General features: G+C 44.5%; 1 protein-coding gene across 6 annotated transcripts in view; it reads right to left on the bottom strand.

Moving 5' to 3' along the window:
• PTCH1 (patched 1) overlaps window positions 1-26,286 on the bottom strand; it is a 56,984-nt gene that overhangs the window by 4,468 nt on the left and 26,230 nt on the right. For 5 of the 6 annotated variants that reach the window (XM_079925802.1, XM_079925803.1, XM_079925805.1 and 2 more), the window contains 12 exons: window positions 26,088-26,243; window positions 25,253-25,351; window positions 24,622-24,747; window positions 19,156-19,274; window positions 18,124-18,526; window positions 17,176-17,485; window positions 12,222-12,364; window positions 9,959-10,142; window positions 8,175-8,455; window positions 6,602-6,739; window positions 3,570-3,712; window positions 144-243 (listed from right to left, as the gene is read on the bottom strand). In XM_079925802.1, the coding sequence (XP_079781928.1) occupies window positions 144-243; window positions 3,570-3,712; window positions 6,602-6,739; window positions 8,175-8,455; window positions 9,959-10,142; window positions 12,222-12,364; window positions 17,176-17,485; window positions 18,124-18,526; window positions 19,156-19,274; window positions 24,622-24,747; window positions 25,253-25,351; window positions 26,088-26,243 (2,202 nt within the window). The remainder of the gene's footprint in view (window positions 1-143; window positions 244-3,569; window positions 3,713-6,601; window positions 6,740-8,174; window positions 8,456-9,958; window positions 10,143-12,221; window positions 12,365-17,175; window positions 17,486-18,123; window positions 18,527-19,155; window positions 19,275-24,621; window positions 24,748-25,252; window positions 25,352-26,087; window positions 26,244-26,286) is intronic. The other variant, XM_079925804.1, reaches the window with a different exon arrangement.

Raw genomic sequence — 26,286 nt, 5'->3', positions numbered from 1 at the left:
CATAGTTATTTGAGCTGTTTACTGAAAAAGTAAACAACCAGCAAATGTGGATATACTTAAATACCTAAATTAAGAGTGACACCAGGAAAAACAATATTCAGGTGGTCTGAGGGCTGCACATTACACTGGCAACAATTACTGACCTCAGGATACGGTCCGAAGAAGGACAAAAGGACTGGCAGCAAAACCAGTCCATTGAGAACACCCAGGATTGTTAGGATTGCCAGGACAGCAAAGAAATACCTTGAAGATAAAAGGGAAACAGGAACATTTACCATGGCAAAAGTAAATTAAGCTACCCTTCACGTGCCCAAACGTCAGAGCCAAAAATTAACAAAACCCACACCAGTGAAAAGGCTGTTACAACACTGCGTTTCAAATTCAGCACAAGATTAGGGTTTTTTTTCTCTTTTCTTTTAACCTTATGACTTTGAGGACTACATTCTACAACCCAAAGTGTTAGTTCATGAAGGGAAGAAAAAAAATTAGGTTTGTTAATTTGCTGAAATCTCATGGCATGTAACGTTATTTATGAATGTGTTACACAAACACAAAAATATGGAATGTGAACTGAATGGCCGAGCAGACTGAAAGCACAAATACAATGCAGAGGGGCCCCGTTCATGAAAACCCAGCAGAAGCAAACAAATGAAGTGAAGGGTGTAGAATTTAAACAATTTAGCCCAGGAGGAAAAGCAGCCCACTTCTGCAGGCAGCTAATCCACTGTGAAATGCTTCTGCATCTTAGAGCAGAATCTCTAATTAAGTCTCCAGCGTAGCAGGTAAGGCTTTCCCCGGGCTTTCATTAACCGCAACTTTCTGCCCAGAATTCTGTGAGTTCCAGTTTTACCAAACAGTTCCAACTGCAATCTTTTTAGAACACTGGAACCAGCTTTCGGCAAAGAAAACACTGCCCATTCTGTGGTTGCTGGGGCATTTTCGGGGGAGGGCGGTCCACAATGACGGGCTGCTCTGCCGGCCAATCTTTTGTTGAACAATTTAGCATCTCTGAATACTCTTGTTTTGCGTCAGCCAATTCAAACATAAAGGCCGCAGCACCATGAAGAAGAGGAGAGTGCACAAGTGGCCCTGCTTTCCCACCGTTGAGGGCTAAGGTCTGGGATCCTTCACGAATACCAAGGTGAACCTGTCAACCAGGGAGAGTGGCTGGAGGATGTTGCACACAGCTGGAGGCAGCGGGCTCCACGCAAGCATGCGTTTCTGTAACTAACGGTTTCTAGGGCAATTCTGCTGGAAGTGGGCTGGGGTGGGGGAGAGCTCAGGATGTTCTGGGAAGAGGGAGGGCAAGATATCTATCTGCTAATGGTCCTCTTGATCATAAAACGGAACAGGCACCAACCTTTGCTGTGCCTATATATGTTTCAACATTAGATGAAAGGAGAGAGAATCCCTATAAAAATACAAATACCTCGCAGCTATTGTAAACATTAGAAACTTCTGAGCTGCATTAGTAAAGACCAAGCAGCCGATGTCTTGCACTAATGTAAACTGCTGCAACTTTAGGCGGAGGCATATATCAGCAGCAGGCATTAAGACATTTGCATCCCATCCATCTAACTGTAGAATAAACAGACCAATTAGATTTCGGACAGCTTAGTGTATACAATGTCTGCTCATTTAGTCGACCTCGGTGAGGGCTTTATCAGGTTAATCCATCCAGTTCTAGAAAATGGGAAGCCCTTTTAAGTGCTTGAAACAAGAACCCTGATATCTCTGGGAGAGAACAAGACGCCATGGGTTAGATGAGAGAGCTGGGATCCTGCTCTCCACCCAGGTCCCAGATGGTTGTTCTAATTCAGGCTACGTTTCTTCTCTGTGGCTCCCTTGGCACCCCCCACAAGGCTGAGTTAGATCCTCTGAGATCCCATCACACTCTGTTTCCCATGGTTTTGAATTGCCTGTGACCTTGTCTCTCCCCCCATAGACCGTCAACTATGTACAGGGGGACGGGGTCTACATTACTTGCAGTTGTGTGAAATGGCACTTATGAGGTGCTCACTACATTGTGTTGAATGAGACATTACACAAAGAAACTCTATTTGACATAGGGTTTTTACATCACAGAGAAACAACTACTCATGCCCGAATAACGGAAAAGTCAAAATCAAATTAAGAGCTTAAAACAAAACCCAGACCAAAACCTTCATCTAGTTTAGGCATATGTCTACCTGATATTGGCAAACAGGGAGTACTAATTGGGCTTGTTAAGTGATCGGTCATCTGTGCTGAGAGGATCAGCAACGTGGCCATCATCTGGGAGCTGGCTGGAAACGCAGACTCTGCTCCCCACCCCCAACGAAGTCCGATCTGCACTTACAGAGAGCCCCAGGTGACTCACGAGCACGTTACAGCTTGAGAAGTACTGGTCTACACCTCTCCACTCATTCTCCACCCAAGCGCCAGTGAGCCAACCCTGGCACTCACTCTAGCAAGGCTAAATCTCCATGATGCCGACCCGCCCAATGGGGTAACGTCACAGACCCGTGGACTGATCTTTTCTCGTAATAAAGAAACGTTGGCTACAACTTAAAATCCTCTTCTTTTCACTTGGAATTGAAAGGCCTATCGCAACATACACATCAGAAAAGCCTGTTTAGAATCTCTCTCTAGATTATCGAAACGTCCCTAACGATCAAGTCATTTCTCACATTTCATTCTGCTTTACCATGGTCCTAATTCTGGACTATCTTTTACTTATCGATGATTCTGGCCTCGCCCCTCCACGGAGCAACAGGGTTACATCCAAGGGCAGCTTTGTCAAAAAGCTGCGGAGGCTGTTCAGAGAAGAAAATGGTCTTTCCCTGCAGTTCTCAAATTCTTTTTAAAAGGAAAACTTGCTCTCCTTTTATACTTCACAAAGTCAAATCCTTAATTAAATTCACCAGAAACTGCTTGCCATGAAATCCAAATTGAAAGATGTATCCAACTAGGCTTGGATCTCAAAAATTTATTGGTGTTAAGTCACACGTTAAATGCTTCTTAAATCTTAGTGGCAACTCAAATGTGAAATCAAGGCATGTCATCTTCACTTCTTAAAAGAATAAAATCTATGTGAAAACTGTAGGTATCTGTACGTTTTCCTTTCTACAGTTTTGAAGGAGAAGTAAAGGTCAAATTCAGTCAATTCATGGGAACCAGGTCATTTCTTTCTGTTGGTATTTCTAACCTCAATAGCAATAACTGGGATATCGGTTTCAAGTTGTAGAGTTGCCTTTGTTGCTAGCCCCACTCTCCATCTTTTCTCCCTAAGATATTCCCCAAGACAGCTCTAGAAGGGAGCTTGCTTTTATGCCTCTCAGGATACCTCTGAGTTGTTAAACTCAAAAGAGAGTGGAGTCACAGATTGTGGCAATCACTTCACAATGTATGCATATATCAAACCACCATGTTGTACCCCCTTAAATATATACAATTTTTATTTGTCAATTATTCCTCAATGAAGCTACGGGGTTAGGAGCGGGGAGTAGAGTCACAATGAAGACATGCTGCAATCTTCCAGAGGCAGAAGGAAATAAGCAACAGAGGTCCCATTAGAAACGAATGCTTACCTGACAATGAAATCAAACTCGGATCCTGCAAGCATCAGCACTCCTAACAGAGTGGAAACGGCACCGTCCAGAACGGGTGCAAACATGTGCTCCAGGGCGAGCATGGCCCTGCGGTTCTTATCGCCAATGGCTGTTAGAAAGGCCTGCGCAACGAGGAGAGTTCAGATGATCAGATTCCTGGACTTGGTCAATGGCCACCTTCGTCTTCAATGCTATTAGCCACTTTCATCTGCCTCCACTGAACCTCTCAGATCTTACCCTCTATCTACTGGCATGTGTAACTGGGGCTGCTCAACTAGCTAAATCTAGGCTTACACTAAATTGACCTGTTCATGATAATGGGTTGTATTTGGTATTGATGTAAATCTTGAACATCAAGAAGAAAAGAAGAAAAGCATATTTACTTTAAATTTAAAAACCATGCCAAAACTATACAAATGAGCAAAATGTTCCCTTCCTTTCACTGTTACTCACGCTTGAGTTTACTCCCCACACTTAAATGATCTAGCATCATTCACATGGGAGACCTCCAGTTGTGAAAGCGACAGCATTTTGCCCGATTTTTTGAAAGGTCAAGATCTTACTTCCAAATGGGCTTAGCACCTGGGTGCTAAATACATATTTCCTCACTATTATGCTGAGGTTAGAAATTCTGTCACCGTGTTCCAACTAATGTGTTTGTAGTACATGTAAGTACCACGAAGGTATCACAAGAAAAAGACAGGGCTGTAAATTCAATCAAGCCTGTTCTAAATATGTGTGGCTATATCTCACCTCTTATGCATTCTCTAAAGCTCTTCTAGGTCAAGGATACTGTTGATACCAAATGGGAACTTTATGGAGATCTTGGTATATCAGACTATTGGCTTGAGAGTGTGACCCACGACCATTTCAATGTGGGTTAGTTACTGTTACACCCTGTCTGCTCCCCCAGTGGGGGGAGGGCTGAGCCTGGCAGAAGCTTGCTCTCTGAAAGTTAAGGCTGCTCTAGGATGTGCTGAGAAGAGGGCTTGGGGCCCTTGCAGGTGCACTAGGGAAGGACAGGACGTTATTCTACATAATGGATGAAGAAATAAAATGACACAAAAGTCTGCAAAGGTGCATTGTGAATTTTCCTATTTTTCTCTGAAGTGGGGTCTATGTATGGACGCTCTTTCAGAGCTGGGAGATTTTAGGGTCAAAGCAGTTGTCTTTTTCTCCTGGGAGGAAAGCACCAAGATGGTTTGGAACCATGGTGCTCTGTGCTGTATCTGGGCCGTGAGGCCACAAGGGTCAAAGTTGGGTTGATCTTCTTGCATAGAACTTATGCTACGGAAACAGTAAACTGCCAGGCGCCCATCGATTCCTTGATGACTTTCACATACAGGACACGGTAAGAACACCATGTCCTGTGTGTGGGTAGCCTCTTGATGAAGACCTGGGCTAGCATCACAAAGCCAAGCTGCCTCTTGAGACTCCTTCAATTCTCAGGAGTAAATCTTGCATGAGGAATAGAGGCGTTCCTTCACTGTTTATCCAGCACCGGTATGGATATTTATGTTCATACTACCTCAGAGATCCAAGGGGCCGCTACAGTTTAAAGACTGTTGTTAGCATTTCCACCGCAAAAATCTGTTCTAGGACCACCCTTGTTTGTAATGCTAGCTACCAAGAAGAGCGGTTTTCATTCACATCAGAATAAAATGATTTGTGGATTTTTAACTCGCGGGTAATTTTTCTCCTTTTTAAAAGAAATGATGTCGTCATTATGTGTTCTCTAAGCTCTAGGCTCTTCTTTCTAAAAATCCCCTCTCCTTCTTCCCAGCTCAACTGAGGAAAGTAATTAGGGTAGGCTCAAAATGTAGAAAACTGTTTCTATATATTATCGGCTTTTTATTATACATTGGGGGAAAAAACAGGTTAACTGCAACAAAACATTCCTTCTGAAATATAAACATTTATCATCTCTACGCAGCATAAATATGGCCCTGAAAGAAGACAACAGAAGGTAGAAGGCAGAAGCATCTGTCTAGACACCCATGTGTGTAGCTATGCATGTGCCATGTGTTAAGCCCAAAGAAAATCAATGCTAGAGATGCAAAAGCAAGGCTTTTTGCAAGAGCAAAGGCTTTTACTCAAAGTAACTTGATCCAAGTCAAATGCTTGGTTTCCTAGCTAAGCATTCCAAACATCAGTATTTATTCAGTCAGTAAGTATTTACTGAATGCCTACATAAACCCAAGGACGCAGACTATAAACACAAGTGTGTACGGAACATAATTTACGCATCGCTATAGGGCTTTTGAATGATTCTCTGATAAATGTATACGATGGGTTTGTCTCTTGGGTTAGACTCCTCTTGAAGTTTACTTTTCTCCCACAAAGATTCACAGGACTGTGCATAGAAAGAGCCGGGTGGGCGTTGGCTGGGGGGGGGGATATTCCTATTGAGAGCAATGCTAGTTCTCCTACTTTCTGCTGTCATGAATTTGGAAGCTGGGAGGTCGAAGGAGCTGGGTGGGCCCAGGTGGGAGAGCTAGTTCCTCAGCCCCAGGGTATTTCCTCAGCTGCCAACTCACCTCACCCTCCACTATGCCATCCCCACCAAATCTGTGAGTGTGGTCTCATTTTATCCCTGCTTTATGACTGTGATTTTAAAAATCGTGTGTATTCATGCACACGTATACACCATCTGTCTTAGGAACAGCAGACGAGTTCAGGACCCGTGGTGACACAACTGACGACACCAAATGAGCAGAATCCTTCCTGGCCCACTCGGACACACCAAAGACACTGCCTACTGCCGACGTGGCCTGGCTTTCACGTTTGACACCCTTTTTCTTAGATCTCCCCCAGAGGGAAAGGAGTCTGGCTGAACTTCAGCCACTCCCAGGGAACGTCTGTGCTCTGAAGCCTTTTTGCCGTGATGTGTGTCAGGTGTGTTCCTTGATGTTGGAGAAAATGAAAAGGTTCCCAACTTGGAAACTAAAAAGAGCCAGAGGAAACAGGTTGCCTTTCTAGTGAATAGCTTTCACTCAAAACGTCTTCCATACCAGAGCAACATGAACGGTGAACTCCACTCCAATGCCGACGGAAGCGATCAAGATGACCACAGGCACGGCACTCAGCTTGATTCCAATGAGGCCCATCATGCCAAAGAGCTCGACCGTCATCAAAGCCAAGACTGTCACCTTGAAAAAGACACACAGGATGAGTGGCTGGGCACAAACACACTCTAGGTGTCGCAAACATTTTTTCAAAACTGTTCCCCGAGCGCAATCTATAAGGAATTATAGAAACACGCACTCATTGCTGGCTACAAATTTAATACAGTTTAAAACAAGGTGTTTCCTTCTGTTTTGATCTTAACCATCAGAGACCATCCTTCAACTTATAACTGAGTTGCAACTAGAGTTTTTGGTTGCCTTGCCCTCCATCCTTAAGAAAGCTGATCGGACGGGGTGAATAAAAGTTCTTTGACGTAAAAGTAGCTTTGCTTTTGCTTGGAGAGTCCATGGACTGAGTGAGGATGACTTGGGAGAAAGGGGACGTGTGGTCAGCTGATGTGGGTCAGGTTACAGCCCCTTCACTTTGAAGAAATGAGGAGTTACTGGGGTGGACAAAGCAAACAGTCAAATCCAAGGAAAAGCTTTTATTTGCCTTTCTTTCATCTGCCTTGTAAAAATTTCTAGGGGGATGGAAAGAAAATCTGTGTGGCAGACTTTGGAGTTTTTTGGGCCAAAGAGGAGAAAATACAAATAAAACAATGAACTGCACAGAGACAAAAGAAGGAGAGAACGATCTTTCCTTCTGGAGGTGGGGGTCAGCAGGCAGTGAAGGGGGGACAGACAAGTACAATAAAAGTTCCCTTTGCTTTCTTTTAATAAGCTAATGAAAGATGGATAACATCAATTGCTTAAGTACCATGAAAACTCCTATAGACTAAACATTTACCTTTAAACATACCTGTTGCACAGACTTATGGTGCAGAAACAAGACCTGGTCTCTGTTTTTATAATTCTGGCATTTTGAAGGCTATACCACAGTTCATGGAATTTAAATACTGCCATGATTTTATTAGACTCTACCCAAAACTTGTTTCAAATCTGAGAGTATTATACTTGGAGAAAGAATGCAAAGAACAGGTTGGTAATACTCGTTGATCAATTCTGCCCAAGAGTGAAAACAAACACACCACACAAAACCATCCCTAAAACCATTTGACCATATACCACCATCCTAACTCCTCGAATTATCGCTCCATTTAGAAGAATCTTCTCTATATTTGGTCTGGGATGTAGTAACAAAATGACACTTGAACTGAAAAAACAGTTACGCTTTGAGTGTTTGTATTTAATAAATGCTCAGCTCTATATTATGGAAAGTGTGCTCAAAAACTCCCCTATCTTTACACAAAAAGTTTAAAGGAGAGGGGACAGAAGATTAAGGCCATTAAAGGCTCTACCTAACCATGAACCTCACCACCTCCAGTAGAATAAATACAGTATGGATGATGCAATCTATACCCTCCTCCAGAGGCCCAGACATAAACAAAACTTCCCGGCTGCAGAAAGAGCTATGCTGAAAGGAATGTGACTTCCACAAAGACCCTTAGAATAAACTCACAATGATCCCGGCCGTCCAGGGGTTCAGGAGGAAGACAGCACACACGAGGAACGTGCAGGCCAGCACCACGCTGATGGACAGGAGGAGCCAGTGGCGGAGGCCGATGTACTGCTCCCAGAAGAGGAAGGGGTAGCCGTTGGGGTAGCTGGAGAGCCCCAGGCTTGTGTAGTTGTTGCAGATCGTTCTGACTTTTTCAATTGCTTCAACGAAGTCTGAGGTGTCACGCAAGCCGTTGAGGTAGAAAGGGAACTGAGCGTATTCGATGGGCTCTGCTGCTGGGACTGGAGAGAGAAGGCAACAGGGAGAGGGCCCATGGATCAGGGGCTCCTGGCAATACTGAGAAAGGCAAACGGACGCCATCCAAGGGTGGAAGAAATGCGACAAGCTCCCACCGTTAGCCATCCCAGACGTGCATCCCCAGATTCTCCACAATTGCAATGAGAAGAGAAAGAACTCGGCAAGAAAGTCCACTTACTGCACCTCTTTCAACATGAAGGACACACAATACCAATGATGGTCTTCAGGTCTTTACAGTTTCAATCTTTGGTTTAAGAAATTTTAAACAATGATCAACCTTTGATTTGTGTGTGTGTGTGTGTGTGTGTGTGTGTGTGTGTGTGTGTGTGTGTGTGTGTGTGTGTGTGTAGGAGGAGCCTGTGATCTGTGTATTGATTTACCCTTAGATTTTAATCTTCTAGAAGCAGTCACTCTTTGGAATGGGTCTAAACAACTTAAGAATTCAATTGTGGGAACATTTTTTTTGTTCAACTGACACAAGTGAAAATACTAAGTTCAAACTGTTTTACTCAATCACTTATGAGAACAAAATAACTCGAAAGTCATGCTTTACTGAGAAAAATGCTTGACTTTCTTATCCTTTTAGTGATCTAACACACTTAAACCTTCCATGCTTCTTTTTTTTAATGCAATGCTAAGTCTTCAGCAGCAGGGGAAGAAATCCTTACACAACAAGCATTTAGTTGCTGCCGTTGTGTGTTCCAGACCCTCTGGGGTCATTCAGTTGACTTGCTAAACATGATTTGCCCTATTATAATCTCAACTATAAATTTTCATTAAGACAAGCCTTGGCTGCTTGCCACAAGGCTCTGAGGTTTAGATACAGGGAAGCACAACCCGCCTGCTCTCCAGCCATGTTTGCAAAGGGACCTGTCTTCTTTCTCACGTCCTCCCTTGGACTCGTACCCAAGGTATACGCTACTAATATCTCTAACCCAAATGCAAATTAAATCCATCCAGAACCACCTTTCAAAGTCGGGGCTGAGAGGTGAAAGGAAGAGGACGCTGTTGTATACAGACTTTTCTGCTCCGGTTTAAACAGCTTTGACAGAGTACAGGTGCTTGGTGGCTTATAGGAATGACCCAACTTGCCAAAAATCCCTTCAACACCAGAGTTGACAAAGTTAAGATAAACATATAATCCCCAGCGATAAAACTCTGCAACAGTAACACAACACTCGACCTGGAGGCGTCCCCAACTTTCACATGGAACAGCTGGCATTAAAGAGAGAGGCCTGGTGGACGTTTTCGAGTCAAAGGCACGAAGGGAGATTACAGACTCTTATTTCTCAGTGTGATAGAGCATGAGTTGCATTCGATTACACATCCTCATCTGTCTCCCAGAGTTTTAAACTAAAAGAAATATATTGTTCTGTTTACACTGTTGAACCCTGCGTAGTGTCGACGGATGAGGGCCGGGACTGAGCCTGGAGGTGTGGCGTGTAAGGAGCCCCACAAGCTTGCAGGCCCAGTGGAAGGCTACTTACTTCTCAGCCTGGTTTCTGGCATGTAGTCGGCTTTGTCGTGGACCCACTCAGGACGGTGAGGCCGGATGTTGGCTTGGGAGGCGGCGTAAGCCACGGGGTCGTTGCTGACCCAAGCGGTCAGGTAGATGTAGAAAGCGTTGGGATTAATGATGCCGTCTGCATCCACCAGGCGCCGTTTAGTGAGCTGCAAAATGGGCAGAGCAGAAGCCTTTCAGAGGGGTGCTTGGGGTACACACACTCCTGCCTAGAGAGAACAGGAGCGGAGCTCTGCACCAGCATTTGCAGCAAAGGAGAGAATGCCCACTGTTTGCAAGTACAGAAAATCCCATCAGAACACCTTTGCTTTCTTTCAAAATGCACTTATCAGAGGATGCAATAACCGGCATGTTTGTAACACACACACACACAGTTCTGCAGACGGCCCAGGAATGGACTGAACCAATTAAATCTGAATGCTAAAAGACTGTCTGCTGCCAGGGCGGAGAATGAACAATCTGAAGAAACATATTTATAGGAGAGGAAGGGGGAAAAAAACCTGGCAAGAATCCCCATACACGTCTGTGTGCAGTTAACCTCTGCTGTTAACACTAAAGGAAATGCCACCCAGTAAATGGAGGAGAGCTATAAAAATAAAACAACATCTGTATAAATTTTGCTAACACTAGCCTCCTATGACCTGCGTATTCAAAAAATGCCCATCGCCAGAAAGTGGAAGGGACGGGTGCACAGCCTTGGTCTTTCTTGGAATCTTATTCCGAGAGAGGCGGTCACACATAGTACGCCACATCCTGTGAGGATGCCAGATACTATGCTCCCTCTAAAGTGGGTCTGTGGGCCTTGCATAGGTGAAAGGCATCAGATGACAGATATACAGAGACACACACGTATGTATGCATATACTTTTTCCTGTTTACTTTAGATTGAGAAGCGGGTTCCAATGCTTTCGGTCTTTTTTAACAAAATGAAAACACCAATGACAGAAGTTAATAGAGAAAGAGTGAAGGAAGAAAGGGGAGGAGAGTGAGAGAACTAAATTTTAGGGATCTGGATTCAATTAATCCACAGGATATGTAACAACTGTACGTCTTCAAGCCGTCTCTGGAATTACATAGTACAGCTCACGGCCTCCGTGCACACAGCACGCCCTTCTCCCTCCCAGGCAGAGGAAATGATGTCCGGGGGCCTGGCCCAATCACATTTGTTCCACAGTGTCCCCGGTCCCTAAAACCCAACCCAGCCCCCCCGGGCATCCCCGCTATCTCTCAGACAGACGCCTCTGCCCGCAGCCCTGTCAAACCAGACAGCATGCCCCATGTGGCCATAAAGCACCAAGTTCACACTCCATAATAACTCTGAACAATGTACTTTGTAAATCTGTCACCTTTAATGCCAGCAAAAAAGGGGAGACAATACACAGAGCTGCTAGGAAGATCATTAGCATGACGGTTTTCTGCCTGAAGTAAGTAAGCAAGTAAGCTACAAGGGGAAGCCAGTAGTGGGGCTGGACTCATTTGAAATCTGAAGGGTCCAAACGCCCTCCCCAGCATGCCCAAGGAATCAAAAGGGATATGCCGGAATCCAAGTGTCACAGCCAAGAGGCAAATGCAGCTGGAGAATATGATTACCAAACAGAAACAGCTCTTCTTACTTAGGGGGTAAGCACAACAGTGAGTCCACTCAGATTCCAAGGATTTCCATCTGCCTCGCTGATGAGAGAGCAATCCGTCTGTCCTCCTCTGCCCCTTAGGCCACAGCAATGCAAAGGAATCAAACACAACAAATCTCCTTATCCTTCTATCCTTCCCTAACCCATCCATCTGCGCCAAATTCGATTCTTTCAAATTCTGCTCCCCGATGGATCCACCTTTCCAAGTTTGAATAAAACCAAGACTGACACGGTAACAAGCACAAGAATTCGAAAGAGATCAATGCAACACAGTATGTCTAACATCTGAAAGAGTCTGCATTGCCTCAACTAGACTTTCTTCTGACAATTGCTCTGAAGGTAAGTAACACACTTGTCCCCACTTGACAGATGAGCAAGGTGAGGCTCTCTGGGTTGCCTGCAGTCATCCGATCTGCTGGTGGAATGAAGAGAATTAGAGCCAACTCAATAGTCATCCTTGCAGCCCCCGATGCCTCGGATCTGCAGAGAGCACAGGCTGGGATCGCATGCTGTCAAGCAGTCTTCAGTGGCAGTTGCCCCAAAGCCCTGCTCAACGACGCTCTCCGAAGCTCCCGTGGTATAAGGCAGTGAGCGTACCTGGCTGATGTCGATGGGCTTATCACGGCTGCCGGTTTGCACCAGGAGTTTGTAGGCAAGGACCCCGTCATCTGATCCATTTTTGTAATTGTTTGGCATGATTTTCCCAGTTTCCCAGTCACTGTCAAATGCATCCTGAAGTCCTAGGAAAGGCAAATGTGTGTAATACATTATAACTCTTATCCAGAATGATCCTGGTCCTAACAGGGTGCTCTGAGGACAGCGGAGCGTTTGCCATCAACCCCAAACACTCTGTATTCTAGTTGTATTTGACTTCATGTGACACTGTTAGATTTTTCGTGAATGAACTTCAAGTTGCTGATAATCACTGCCTCAAAGGCAGAAGGGGAGAGTATTCATTTCTAGGAAACAAATACACGTTTTACCTCAAAAAGCCCCCCCCCCCCAAACTCCACTTCTTCTCCCCCATGACAAAAGAAAGCAAGAGGGCTGGGTGAGAAAGACACGCCAGGCCCATTCAGTGTTTCGTGCCACTTCAGGTGCTAAGCCATGGGTTCTTCGATACAACCAGAAATTCCACTCAGAGCAGGAAAAACACATTCAAACTCCCAACTTCAAACAGCAACTCAGTTGCTTCTCCAGCCCTGGGTGAGTGAACATGATTCTGTCAATTTGTTCCATCTGTTCGACTTGTGGAGCTAATACAAGCTGTGGGATCGGCTGCCAGGTTGTGTAAAGATCACAGCCGACACCTATTCACTCTGGACTGTTCTCTTCCTCTCTGCCACCCTTCCTCCAAGAGGGGCTGTGGAGGAGAGAGGAGGAGGGATCTTGTGTGCATGTGTGTGCAGGGAAATACCTCACAGGGTAAATTTGGATCATATTGAGAACAGGAAGCCACAGGCCAATAGAAGGGGGCTCTGTGAGAACAGATGACAAACCGCAAGGCCAAGGAGGGGAAGGAAAGAGCTTTCTGGGCTTGGGGGATGGGCGCGCCCACCAGCCCACCACACACAGCTGCGCTTGGCTTCTGTAATCAAAACCATCATTACAGACCTGACGGTTTGGCTACAGCTGTAAAGAGATAAGCGTGTTGGAAGAGAAAACAGGGCCCTGGTGACCCGGCCCTCGGGTCTGAGCAATTGCTGGCTTGCACACACTCTCCTCTGACACCCCCCCCCGCTCTTCCGTCGCCCTGCTCCCCCAAACCACCTCCCACGTTGAGCTCCCAAGCCCCAGCAGCCCAGGAAGCCACATCTTCTGAACCAGCTGCACGTGCACGGGTTAGACGTGGCCAGTAAGGAGGGAGGAGGGTTTGTTTCATTTCACGACACGCCCCCGTTCCCCGCAACACACGGAACTGGTTCCGTTTGTACTCAAAATAGTTAAACTCTTGGGGTTTGAAGTTGGGGGGAGAAGGGAACACAGGACTCTCTCTCTCTCTTGTTCTCTCTCTCTGTCCCAACTAAACCTTCCTTCCGACATTGCTGTGGGCGTTGTTTTCACAGGAACAATTTGGGGATGAGGGCCTCGGGCTCGGTGGTGAAAGGCGGCCCTGTTCAGGGAACGTGGAGTGGCCGCGGGGCCGGGCGGGGAGACCACCGGGATGGCTGCGCTCCCCTCTCACACAGACTGTTTTTCATAGCGAGGCATGCATACAACCGTCAGTACTGAACAGATGTTATTTTATTACCTAAAGCCTTTTTTTCCCTGTTTTTGAAAAAAATAAACAGGAGAGAAAAAAACAACCCCACCAGAAAAGAGGCCTGTTTTGTTTTCCTCACCATAATAGAATTTCCATCACTCTGTGGCCTGTAGGCACTTTAACCCTTTCCTCTTGACCTGCTATCCTGAGGAGCAGAGCTCACGCTTATTGTGAGTGTGGGGCTGTCTAAGCATTTTACATTGATCACCCCTCGTTCAATTCTTAAAACGACCTCATGAGATAACCTACTAGTATGATGGTTCCCACTTTACAGATGAGGCTTGGGAACGTGAAGTCACTTGAGGAAAGTCACTCAGCGGGTAAGTGCTGGAGCTAAGCTTTGAACCCAGGCAGCCTCTTCCAGGGTCAGCTGGAACCACGAATGCTCTGAATCGCCCTGAATGCACTATGGTGCCCAGGAAACAAACATCTGTTGGTAGCAGAGTTAACGTGGGCACCAATGACATCTGGTGGCAAACAGGGGGCCCCAAAAATCTGAGTGCGGTTTTAAGATATTTATACTCTACGACTCTGGGGACACCCTAGAGTGAAACAAGGAAAGAAAGATCTGATCTGGGGAGGTCAACCCTGTTGGCAATTCCACTCAACTCATCACCTGCACTGCTGGCCCCCTACTCGCCATTCACTCTGCTGGGGGCTTCACGATGAATGAGAAATAATCATTGACTTCACAGAAAAGTTAAGTTCTTTCATAATTAGTGTATTATTTTCTGATGAATTATCAAAAGGCTCAAGGAACAACGGTTTGGCCTAAGTGCACGCACACTATACGGTCTTGACACAAAACAAGGAACAAGGATTTGCTTCTTCCCTTGGCCAAATATTTCACATTCCAACACATGCATACTGTAGGAAAGAACTGTGACGTTTCACTTATTTTATGGCAAAACATGAAAGTTTTAGCTAGAACTTTTTCATTTAAAATATTTTATACTAGAAATTATTTTCTAGTGTGAAGTTCTGAGTTAATTATCTCAACTGCCAATTTTTCTTTGATACAGGACGCTAAAAAGAAAATGCTAATCTAAATTTTATTTGCATATTTCAGTGTAAAATATAAACAAATACCATGTGTACAGTGTGGTTTTTATCTCCAGGGTCACCTTATTTGCATGTATGCTTAAAGGTGACATTGGAGATAATTTCTGTATCACCATTATACATTTTTATGAGTAAATCCCTCCCCCCCCAAACTACTGGAATGTTGCTAAAGACCAATGGGATGACGTGGTTTGTAATGGTCATTCCATTAAAAACTAATGAGGGTCCTATCACTTAGCAACCACACAAAGTGCTTTGAAGGAAAGCTGACTCAAGGATAACTACTTCCTAAGAGGAAATGTTCAAAGACCAAATCAACCACTCAACAGGCCTGAAAAATGTCTAGGCAGCCGGTGGTCCCAGTATCTGGCCATCCCGTGTACACTGCTCTGCCAGACCTTGGTAGAGTCAGATGCAGAGGTCTAGGGCTGGCTGGGACGCCGACCAGTGGGCATGAATGGATCTTACTTGGTCTAGGTGGGTGCTGTTCACTTAGCAATCAAAACATGATTCAAAGGCACCTTTTAAAAAGATTCCCAAGTCCAACTGCTTTAGGTCTTTAAAGGGATGAAAGCATGGGGATAATTTACAATAGGCTATAAAAAGGTTAGCCCTCTGCACTGCCTGGAGACAATGCCCCTCTACCCTCTTCCAAAGCTCCGCCTAACATGCTATATTGAACATTCAAAGGAATGGCCGAAGACACTGAAATCTATTCCAGGATAACCCTTCTTTGCTCAGATACTGGCAGTGCTCTGCAGATCTCTTTGTTATTTGTGGCAAGTTATTTGCATGTCTTTGGCCAAAGGGGGAAAAATGAAAAGCAGGGAATCTCTCAACTTTCTCGACTTCTTTTGATTCATCATCTGAAAAAAAAAAAAAAAAAAAAAACCCACTGCTTCCCAAACTACTGTAAAAAAATAAGACTGGGAACAAATTCAAGTTAATCTCACGAGCATGTTAAAAAATAATGTTAATGTCATGTAGTTCTCTTCGCCTTCCTCAGAAAAAGAGGTCAAATCTGGTAACACATGCACGAACAAAATTCTAGGAACACGAGTCAAAGACAGAAACCGTACTGAAGAATTTTCAATCAAATTCAAGTTGTTTACCATTTCATGCAAACTCACAGGGAAATTGGCTGCTTAATCTTTACATACAAGTGTATTGACTTAAGACCAAAAAAGGCACTTAAATTTGTGTTTAAACAAGCCTAATTAAGTGGGAAATTAAGACAATCATTTGGATAACTTAAGCCAAAAAATGTTGGGGCCATAATTATTTGGGTATTTCAGTAAGAGTATTTTTGCTTGAATTGTGTAGATAATTATCTTGATTCTCCACTTTACTTTGCATGTGTCAACACAGAATAAATGAACAGATGTTCTTAGAATCACTGAATACATTCATATTCAGTCAGCAGTTAGGAGCAAGTTGAGGCCGTCTTTCTCTCCAGTCGACTACTATTTCCTAGAAATGTTTCTAAGGGCAAGGTCAGAAGCTAAGAAGGCATTTTAAAGCAGAAATTGATTATTTATGATATACTATGAGATGTGATCAAGCGATTAAGCTTACTCCATATGGTAAGTCAAAAGATGGTCAAAAGACGGAATTTTAAATTGTATTCACCAATGATGCAAAACTACTGATGTAGTAAGTTACAACTTGGCAGTGAGTCAGCCTAGAAATTCCATTAACACTTGGATTTCACTTGGTCACCAAACTAGCCACCATTAAAAAAAAAAAAAAAGTACTAGAAGCATCCAGCTCCGTCTTTTATAACCTACTTTCCCATTTCCTGCTTTAAAATGCCTTTCTCAGCTTCTCACCTTGCTCTTAGAAACATTTCTAGGAAATAGTAGTCGACTGGAGAGAAAGAAGGCCTAAAGTTGCCCCTAACTGCTGACTGAATAGGGATGTATTCAGTGATTCTAAGAACATCTGTTCATTTATCCTGCGTACTCATAAATTCTTACAGAAGTTCCTGAATCGGCCATTTGAACGGTTTGCATCATTTTATAGGTAAAAACCAGATTTGGGAGCTGCCCCAGAAAGAGTCTATATAAGAATTTTCAGCAACAATTAGAAGTCAGTGAAACATGTCAGCGTTACGTTATCATCTAACACTTTAATAAAGTGAACAAAGGGAACCTGTAGAAGCTGAACACACCAAAGACCAAATGGTGAATGTTTACCAAGGACAAGGGCCCTCCAGCGGCATCTTACCTTGGAGCCAGTCTCTGAAGTAGTGAAGCCACATTTTGGGAAGCTGTTTATTTTCTTCCAACATGACATACTTCACATTACTGAAACTCTTATGAAGGTCGTAAAGTAAGTGCTGGATATTGGGGTAGTCTGCCTTCTGAGTGACTATATACATGTTGTAGAAAGAGAAGTATTTGAACTGTGCAGCAATAAAGTCATATTCTCTAGTTTCCCGAGGCACAATGTCTGTAAGGTCCAGCCCATCACGCACTCGGGTGGTCCCATAAAGGCTGACCCCCAGCAGGCCCAGGAAAAGGAAGATCACCACGACCTGCAACAGAATAAGGGGCCCGAGATCAGACCCGGAGGAACATAACCAACTCTCCCTTGACGAAGATGAGCTGTTTGGTTTATACCTCACTCTTACCATCACACTATCCGGATGTACAGTGTAGGGGTCGTTTTCCCAGAGGAAAAAACATAAAATCATGGTAATTTTGCTTTTTTTTTTTGGCGGTACACAGGCCTCTCACTGCTGTGGCCTCTCCCGTTGCGGAGCACAGGCTCCGGACGCGCAGGCCCAGCGGCCATGGCTCACGGGCCCAGCCGCTGCGCGGCACGAGGGATCTTCCCGGACTGGGGCACGAACCCGTGTCCCCTGCATCGGCAGGCGGACTCTCAACCACTGCGCCACCAGGGAAGCCCGGTAATCGCATTTTTTAAACAAGCTCATTTAGAATAAAATCTTTAAAATGCAAGGAGTTGACGTAAATTGAAAGAAACATTTGCCACATAGAGATGCACTCCTGTAGAAGATGAGCTCATTAAAATGGCCTCGAGCTCTAAATGGACTGACTCGTTAGGAGGCCTGAAATACATCACATCTGAGGAAGCAATCGGATGAATTCCAAAGGCGCCTGCTCTGTTATTTTTTTGCAGACAGTAGGAGTCTTCTGTTTTGGTAATTACCTTGGCTTTTGGTTTCAAGAGGAAAGGGGCATAGTGCTTCTCGGCAAAAGATGAGAGTGTCCACCTGCTGCAGGGGGGCTCAAGGCAGTGGAGGCTAGAGTCAGAGAACTGGGAGAGCAGGTCCCTCGTGGAGCTGGTGCTCTCGGGGCTCTGGCAGCTGAGCGTGTCCTGGGCCACGGTGACGGGCTGCACGGAGATCTCGGAGCGCGGCTCGGCAGTGGTGTAGTACACGTGCGTGTGTGGGTCGTACTCTGTGCGAAGCTGCACCGTGGACTGCATGGTGATCTGGGTTTCGTGGGCGAAGCTGTGGCTGCTGTAGGGGGGCGGGGGGCTGTAGCGGGTGTTATTGTGAGTCTCTGTGTAGGCCTGGGGTTCAACCTGAATCACTCTGCTGACACAGGGGCTGAAAGAGGGGGAAATATGTTGGAATGGTATACCGAAACAGGGAAACGGTGCTTTCATTTCTGCCAATGACTGACATTATTCACTTTACACAGCTCTGACTTAGGAGCAAAACATAGCACGGAACTCCACAAACACCATCCGGTTTATCCATTCGGACACAGACATGAGTCAATCAAAGGAGGCCAAATGGATGGTTGATCCTGAATTTGGCTGACAAAAATCAAGTTACATGCCGATGAACCTCTTAATGCATAATTCCTTTAAAAAAAAAAAAACCCAAAACCAAACCACCCAAAGGGTGATATGTTTTCCAGATGGTGGTTTTCAACCTTCGTTCTGCCCTAATCCATAGAGATACAACACATTCCCAACAATCAGCAATACTGGTGTGTGGTAAACAACGATCCTGTGTATCACAACCTCGGGGCTGTAAGAATGTTCAGTTGAGGGAGGGGAGAACCCCAGTGACTCCGATGTCCCCCCGAGGAAGCATCCTCTGTCCGTTATCTCCCCTGCGTTCGGCACACTGTTAACTACGCTTCCTTCTAAGTTCACAGACTGAAAATTTCTCTAAACATGACCACTCTGCTCCCAACAAATAAAGGCCACAGGGGCCAGAAAATGTACCTTGTAAAACAGCAGAAAATATCCAATCTCCTGTCCTCACGTCGATACAAATCCATGCTGAGAATTGCAGGAAAAATCAGCAGAACCATAGCAAAATTGAATACCACCACTACAGCCGCCTGGGAGGAAAAAAAAAAAATGTAGAGGTCACTAATACATTTCCTCCCAGTCAGAGGACTGCTTTGAAAATAAAGATGCTTTAAACAAAATCTTTCTTTCACTTTCCTAACTGAGGTGTTTAAGCCTGAAATAGATGCTGGAGTTTCTCATCACTTTGCTTCTCGTCCTTCATTAAGAGACCATTTGATTAGAATAGAGGCCCCCATCATTCCTTTCCATCTCTAATAATTCCATGAGCCCATAGGGTACAAACACAGGAACTAAACTAAACCAAACTGACAAAAGCAGAACAGAGAATATGCTTGAAATGTTTTACTTTAAGATAAAAAGAAACATTTTCCTCTTAGAACATTTCTAAGAGTTCACGTAGCCCTGATTTTACACTTAGAAAATTTATACATAAAGTGGATCGAGTATATCCAAATGTCACCTTTAAAACACAAAATAAAAATTCAAACACGTCCCCCGAGGTTTTTAATAGGCACATTCCAAATAGCCTCTGGAGTAGCCTGTGGGGTGTGTGAGCGCAGTAACATAAAAGGTCAAGGAGAGTTAAGCAGAAATTCCTGTGTGTGATTCTAGTATGCAGAATAAATAAGTACGGATTCAAAAGTCACTCCATAACCTAGAATAAACACAGGGCTAGATTCTGTAGCGCTTTGGCAAATCTCCTGCTGACCTAGTAAAAATTACACAATTGGGCTGTTAATAGGGGAAAGTCAACAGAGGACAGTTGAAAGGGCTCTCCCGTACAGAAAGGCATGGAAGGCAGCAGCATGATGAAAAATGCAACTGGAGTGCTAAGTAACCAAGAAATCATCAGAAAGTTTTTTTGAAAAATAAAAACTCTTACAAGGTTTTTCAAAGAACTGCTTAGTTCTAAAACCTTCTCAAACTGGGTAAACGTTTCAGGGTGAGAAAAGAAAACCCGATTACAACTGGTACCGAACAATACCAGAGGAGAACCTTGCAAAGGTCTCTGGATAGTAATTTGTGAATTTATGCTTGAGGTGAAATAGCAAGCCCAAGTTCCGGAGAGATGCTTTTTTCAATAATTAATTCCCTGTCAAGTCTACAAAACCAAAAAATAACTAAGAGTCTCCTGAAAATGACCCAACCCCTCTCTTCTTCGTCTGCCTTGAAAATTCCTCATCAATTCAAAATATATGAAACATGTTAACTGGCCACTCTAACGTATATAACGTACTTTAAAGACCTGCCTAACATGTTATAAGCAAATCACTATTTCGACTAGAGGATTCATCTAAGAGGCAAATAGAAAAAAGGAAAGTCAGGGCAGCGTATTGGGTACAGAAGACACAAAGATAAATAAGACAAAATCCTGCTCTCAAGGAAAGACACAGCCAGAACTATAAACAAATTACAAGCTAGGCTGACAAATGTAGTAATAGAAGCATGCCAGGGTTCCAGAGCGGCTCAGAGGAGGGGAGCATGCAGGTGGGGGTACACGGGGGTGGGGAGAGTGGCCAGAAAAGGTTTCTTGGGAGATGGAGAAGACAAAAAAGGATTTGGGGAGGACCAGGGAGGAAGGATGCATGGAGGAAATCCGATAGGCCGTGTCTGAGTTTAAAAGCTATGCAGTACTGCTGGGTTTAAAATTCTGTTGAGGGAAGAGAAAGCAGGAGGAGTGATGGGAGGTCAGGTAGTTAAGTTACACACGATCCGTTCGATTCTTACAGCAACCAGGAGGCAGACGTTAGTCCTGCTGTCGACCCTTTACCTAATAAAGACCCGTGGTGCAGAGAGAGGAAGGTCACCTGCCTGAGGCTCCCAGTAAATCAGATTCAAACACAGGCTTGATGGCCTAAGCCCCCAGCCCAGCTGGGACCTGGGAGTTCTCGTTAGATCTGATCACCTCCTGAAGGGACAGACACGGGGGGAGGGTTAGGATTCCTGACCAATCGGAACATAGGGGAGAATGCATCTGCTCCTCAAGGGTTTTCCAGGAAAACTTAATCTTGGGGGGTGGAATCCTGTCAGCTTTTCTTTTTATTACAGTCATGCTTAGAATTCAGGAGTATAATTGCAGACAAGAAACTCTGGGCATCTCATTTTGAACAGAAGTTCCTGAGGATGAGGACAGAGACTGTGAAAAGATAAGCCATGCAGGTGTATACAGGTGGCCCAGATGTTGCGGCCAAAACAACACTGATGCTTTCTGCCATGGCTGGGGAATGTACCTGATACCAACCAGCCTCATCCATCAGAGAAATCTGATGGGCATCTTGCTTGGTCTCTTTGTGGTGGAAATGGAGAAACGAAAGAAGAAACCCAAGGTAGCTTCCCATCTAAACTTACTGTCCAACAGCTTATTACATACATAGGTAGGACATTTACTGATAAGAAAGTTGTAAAACTTCAACATCCTCTAAAGTGCACTGAAATAATAAAAACAAACGGCAAGGATTGCTCAGTAAGAGAGAAGTGTCACTGCTAGAGCAAAGAGCACTTTAAGAAATTTCAAGTAAATGTGAAAAGATGATGGGGATGATCCTGCACCGTCAATCAATTCTAATTGCTGTGCTTTAAGGAAACGTCCCATTCCCCTGCAAAGCATCTATGGGTGGCCCCACTGAGACACTTGCAGAGCAGAGAGGAACTGGCCCTGCCTAGAGGGGCCCTCGTCTAAACCCTCTTACCATTTGGAACAATAAGGCATTCTGTTCGGGGACTTTTCATTGAGGAACAAATACCATTCAGTTACCAGCAAAGCTCCAGTGTAGGGCATTCGTTTTCAAAGAATTATAAACAGTGCCACTGCTTTCTGGTATAGAGGTGGCATTTGGACAGATGGATAAAGATTGACAAGGAGGTTTCTTTGGGAAAGAAATTCTATTTATTTTGGCAAGGTTACAAAATTGGAAAGGCTCCACAAGGAAAAATTTTAACGTGGGTTTATCACTGGACAGAACCATTTTGGATATGTCCTTCTGATGCTTAACCTAGAGTATCCTGAAAATACAAATACAAACGAATACCCAAAGTTACAACTTAACACAGTTACTAACGTAAAGAGAAACTATATAATGGTCAATTTCAAACGTCAATACATTTTAAAGGGAACCAAGTGTAAAATTCCTGATGGCTACTGCAAAAATCATGGCATGCTCTTTTTTCTTAAATTTTCTATTCTTCTTTTTTACTTTTTGTGTTTGTTTACTGAGAATGAACCAGTATCACAGGAAGCCATTCTCTAGCAAATGAGCACTTCTAGAAGCTGTAGATGCAATTCCTAAAGTGATACTCCAGTGCCTTGGAATAGAAATGCAAAACCAACAGTATTCATTTCATCTCAGTAAGGTGCTTACCTTGGGAGAACTTAGCGTACTGGATTTTCTAAAAGGCGTAAGGAAAACTCATGTAGCTTTTCAGACCACCACACCATAGGATATCATTAAAGGACAGTATGCCTTGATGAATCATCAGTTTGTACTGAGAGAGGAGAGGAGAAAATGAGAGAGAGGGACAAGAAGAAAAGAAGGAGCGTGAGGTAAAGCAGATAAAGAACAGCGAGGGAAAAGGCAGGCAGAGAAGGACAGAGGAGGAGGGAGGGTCCCACTGTTAAAAGACTCTAGAACAGTTTCTCAGTACCAGAATCTGCTGTATACGAGACAAGAGCAGGCTATCAAAGGGTGCTGCACACGTGCATGGCTGTGCAAAAGGTGTCCTAAAACTTCAGTTGTACCAATAAATTAGTGGGCATCTTTTATTTACCTTCCGTATTACTGAGCACTTCTTAGATATATTTTCATTTTCTTTGAACTTTGGTCCCACTTTCAGATTTAATGTATTCATTTATTCACTCACTACTTCCATTTCTACTTTCTATATGTTTATAATAAAATGAAAATAAGCTTTTTTTTTTTTAGTATTTTTCTTTTTGGGGGGCCTGGTGGTCATAGTGATGGGTACAAAACCTTACAAGAGTAAACAAGTCTAGTGTCCCAAATGCAGTAAGATCACTAGTTGCTTAGGCCTTTATCGGTAATTAGTGAAATAAGATTCATATCTGAAGGCTAGAAAAGAGCCGAGTGTGTTGACAAAAATATAAATAGAAACCTAATCTATGACTTGTCAATTTCTCTTCCAGGTCACAATCCTTAGAACCTTTTGGTGATTAAAAGGAGTAAAGCAGTATGAATAAGCTGGATGGATGTAACAAGAGTTTAAAAAGTGACACCAAAAATAGTTTCCTTTAAAAACCTGGCCATCTCAGGAATTACTATCCCATTGTGAGAGAGGAGGAAGAGGGAAAGCCACTGCTCCTTTAATCTTTCTTGGAAACCAGTTGGAGCTTTAAAATTTGAATTTCATTCACAAAACCTCAATAATATCCTTGAGAAATCAAAACCCTAAACCACTTCAGGCTTAGGAAGACCACGCCACAAACTGGGCAAGTAGCCTCCTTTATCTGCTGCGTTGACCAATTTCAGGATCTCCCACGAGTTTCAAGCAGCTGAAGAGCAATGCCAGTACTTTACACCAAGCACAGAACTGACCATAGCTGCATCCCCAGTCGCGGGAACTCTCCATTCTTACAATTCATGTTAGCTGGCTCTTTGGAAACATATCTCAGAGGCCTCTAGATGTGAAAGGGCCTGGTTTGGAAGGAAAGAACAGAACAACGATGGACCAAATTGCTCTGCGCAAGAAAGGGAGAGGAATTCTGTGTTTTCTTGGGCAGCCTCAGAGTCCGGTAGGGAACCAAAAGGAAGGAGAAGAGGGGCCAGGAAGAACAAGGAAGGAGAGGTGGCAAGTAAGGGCTGGCCAATCCCTCCTCACACAGTGAGGGATCTAACGCTCAATTTTAAGGTATGGCCTGGCCTGGGCTACCCTGCAACCCCATCCTCGTATCCGTGAAGTCTGCTCCGTGCAGCGGCTTTGTGTTGGGGGCTGCTTTAGGGAAATCAAGAGATGGTAGCCAGCAGGGGAAGGGGGTGAGCACAGAAACTGAGAGTGGAGTTTGGAAGCAGGGAAGAACAAGAGCTGGCTGCACCAGGGCCCAATCCTGATTATCTGCAGTACGGGCTTACAGGCGTCCCACATGGAGTGGCCCTGGGCCATGAGGATACCCAGGCCTCAGGCTTCTGAGCTATAGGGCTTTAAAGGAAAGAAAGAACCCTAGAACTTTCTTTCGGAGGGAGTGTCAAGGTTATTGCTTAAAGAAGCATCCAGCCAGAAGAAAGAGTCCCCAAAGCTGGCATGCTGCTTTACTTCACGGTGGTGGTACCGTAAGCACATCACTGGAGAAAAGTAGACCTGGAAGGCTCGCTGCTGAGCGCAGCGCTCACAGATCCCCCCCGGATCTAGTTACTGGAAACTCACCTGCAGGGAGAACGCCCGCAGAGCGGGAATCGGGATCAACGCAGCCATGAAGAAGGCTGTGACGTTGCTGATGGATGTAAGGGCCACGCTGGCTCCCGTGCGCTTGAGACACTCCCCGGTCCTGTCCTAAGGATGAGAAACCACAGTGCTGAGAGCTGCACAGGGCGGAGTCCCCGCAGACCACAGACTGTGTGAAATAAGACAACTGGTAGTTTACAATGCTGACGTGAGGGGATAAGAAAGGGATATCTCTGCCTTTCCCTCTAACAGCAACACTGAAATTCAAGTTTTCAGTGCTATCTACACAGTCATGTGTTGTTCATGGTTATTACTATCCAAAGCACAAAGCTGCAAGATAATGATTTAAGTACATTTTTAATATGGTTAAAAAGGGGCAAGGAGAAATGAGAACAAAGTAACCAAAAAACCCAAAGAAACAAACGTGCACTTTGGAACAAGTCTCCTGAGATGCTTTTAACTTACTTCACTTATTTAGAGTCAGTCACGTGTCATCTGACTTGGGACTGAAATATTTACTGGGCCAGATAGAGAAAAGTGGAAGGACAAACACTCAGGAACAGAGAGGGGCTTCTGCTGTCCTCAAAGGTTTCTTCTTTTGTTTTTCTATTACCTCAAAAGGGATTCTTTTATTCTGTCCCGTTTCACTAAATGCATGCGCCAGAAGGAAGACATCATCCACACCAACGCCAAGAGCAAGAAATGGCAAAACCTGTAGTGAAGACACAGCACAGTGACATGAGACACGTGAGGTCCAGTTCTGAGAATTCTACAAAGCCATTTAAAACACTGCCACCAGCACCCCAAGGGGCTTACCCAAAGGATGGCTTACATGAACTCATGTGAAGAATTTAGTTTTATCTGATAGTTAGACCCCAAAGTCTAGCAGTTGTGGCTCACAGCAGATCTTGTCCATTACTATGTCTAAGCTCCACGTACATAATTTTTTTAAGTTAACAAATGAGAAGGAATTATACTCCAATAAAGATGTTAAGAAAAAAAAAGTGAGAAGGAATCCATCTCATTTAAAGCAGTAGTTCTCAGAGCGCGATGCCTAGACCAGCAGTGTTGGGAGCTGGCTAGAAATACAAATTCTCCACCCTCACCCCAGATGGACTGCATTAGAAACTCTGGGGATGGGGCCCAGCAATCAGTTTTCACAAGCCCGCCAGGTGATGCTAACGCACACTCAAGGTTAAGAACCACTACTCGAATAAATGATCTAAATTCCACCGATAAATGAAGCATCTCTAACTAATCAACAAGCCCATTCAGACCTGCCACTGTCAAGTGGTCCACTTAGAGACAGCACCCCCCTGAGAAATGGGGCATCTTAGTGGAAAAGGCTGGAAGACCCTTTAGGTGACATGGACACACTGGAGGCCAACTGGGCAAGCCCGGAGAGGGGTGTTTGTCAATGAACAGCAGACGGACGGCTCCTTTAGTACCTGAGTTGTTGCAGCATTAAAGGAAATCCCGATCAATGAGCACAGGCCCAATCCTGCAGCCACTGACAGTGCAACCAACAGGACACCAGCCAGCCCCACGGCACCCTGGGACTTGGAGCAGTCCCAGCGCAGCATGGTTAAACAGGCATAGGCAAGCTACAAGCAGAACAGTTGGGCAGGGTGGTGGGGAGGTGAAGGA

This window comes from Stenella coeruleoalba (assembly GCF_951394435.1).
Source record: "Stenella coeruleoalba genome assembly, chromosome: 7".
Lineage (NCBI taxonomy): Eukaryota > Metazoa > Chordata > Mammalia > Artiodactyla > Delphinidae > Stenella > Stenella coeruleoalba.
The sequence above is the reverse complement of the archived record's forward strand: the minus strand, read 5'-3'. Positions and strand labels throughout refer to the sequence as shown.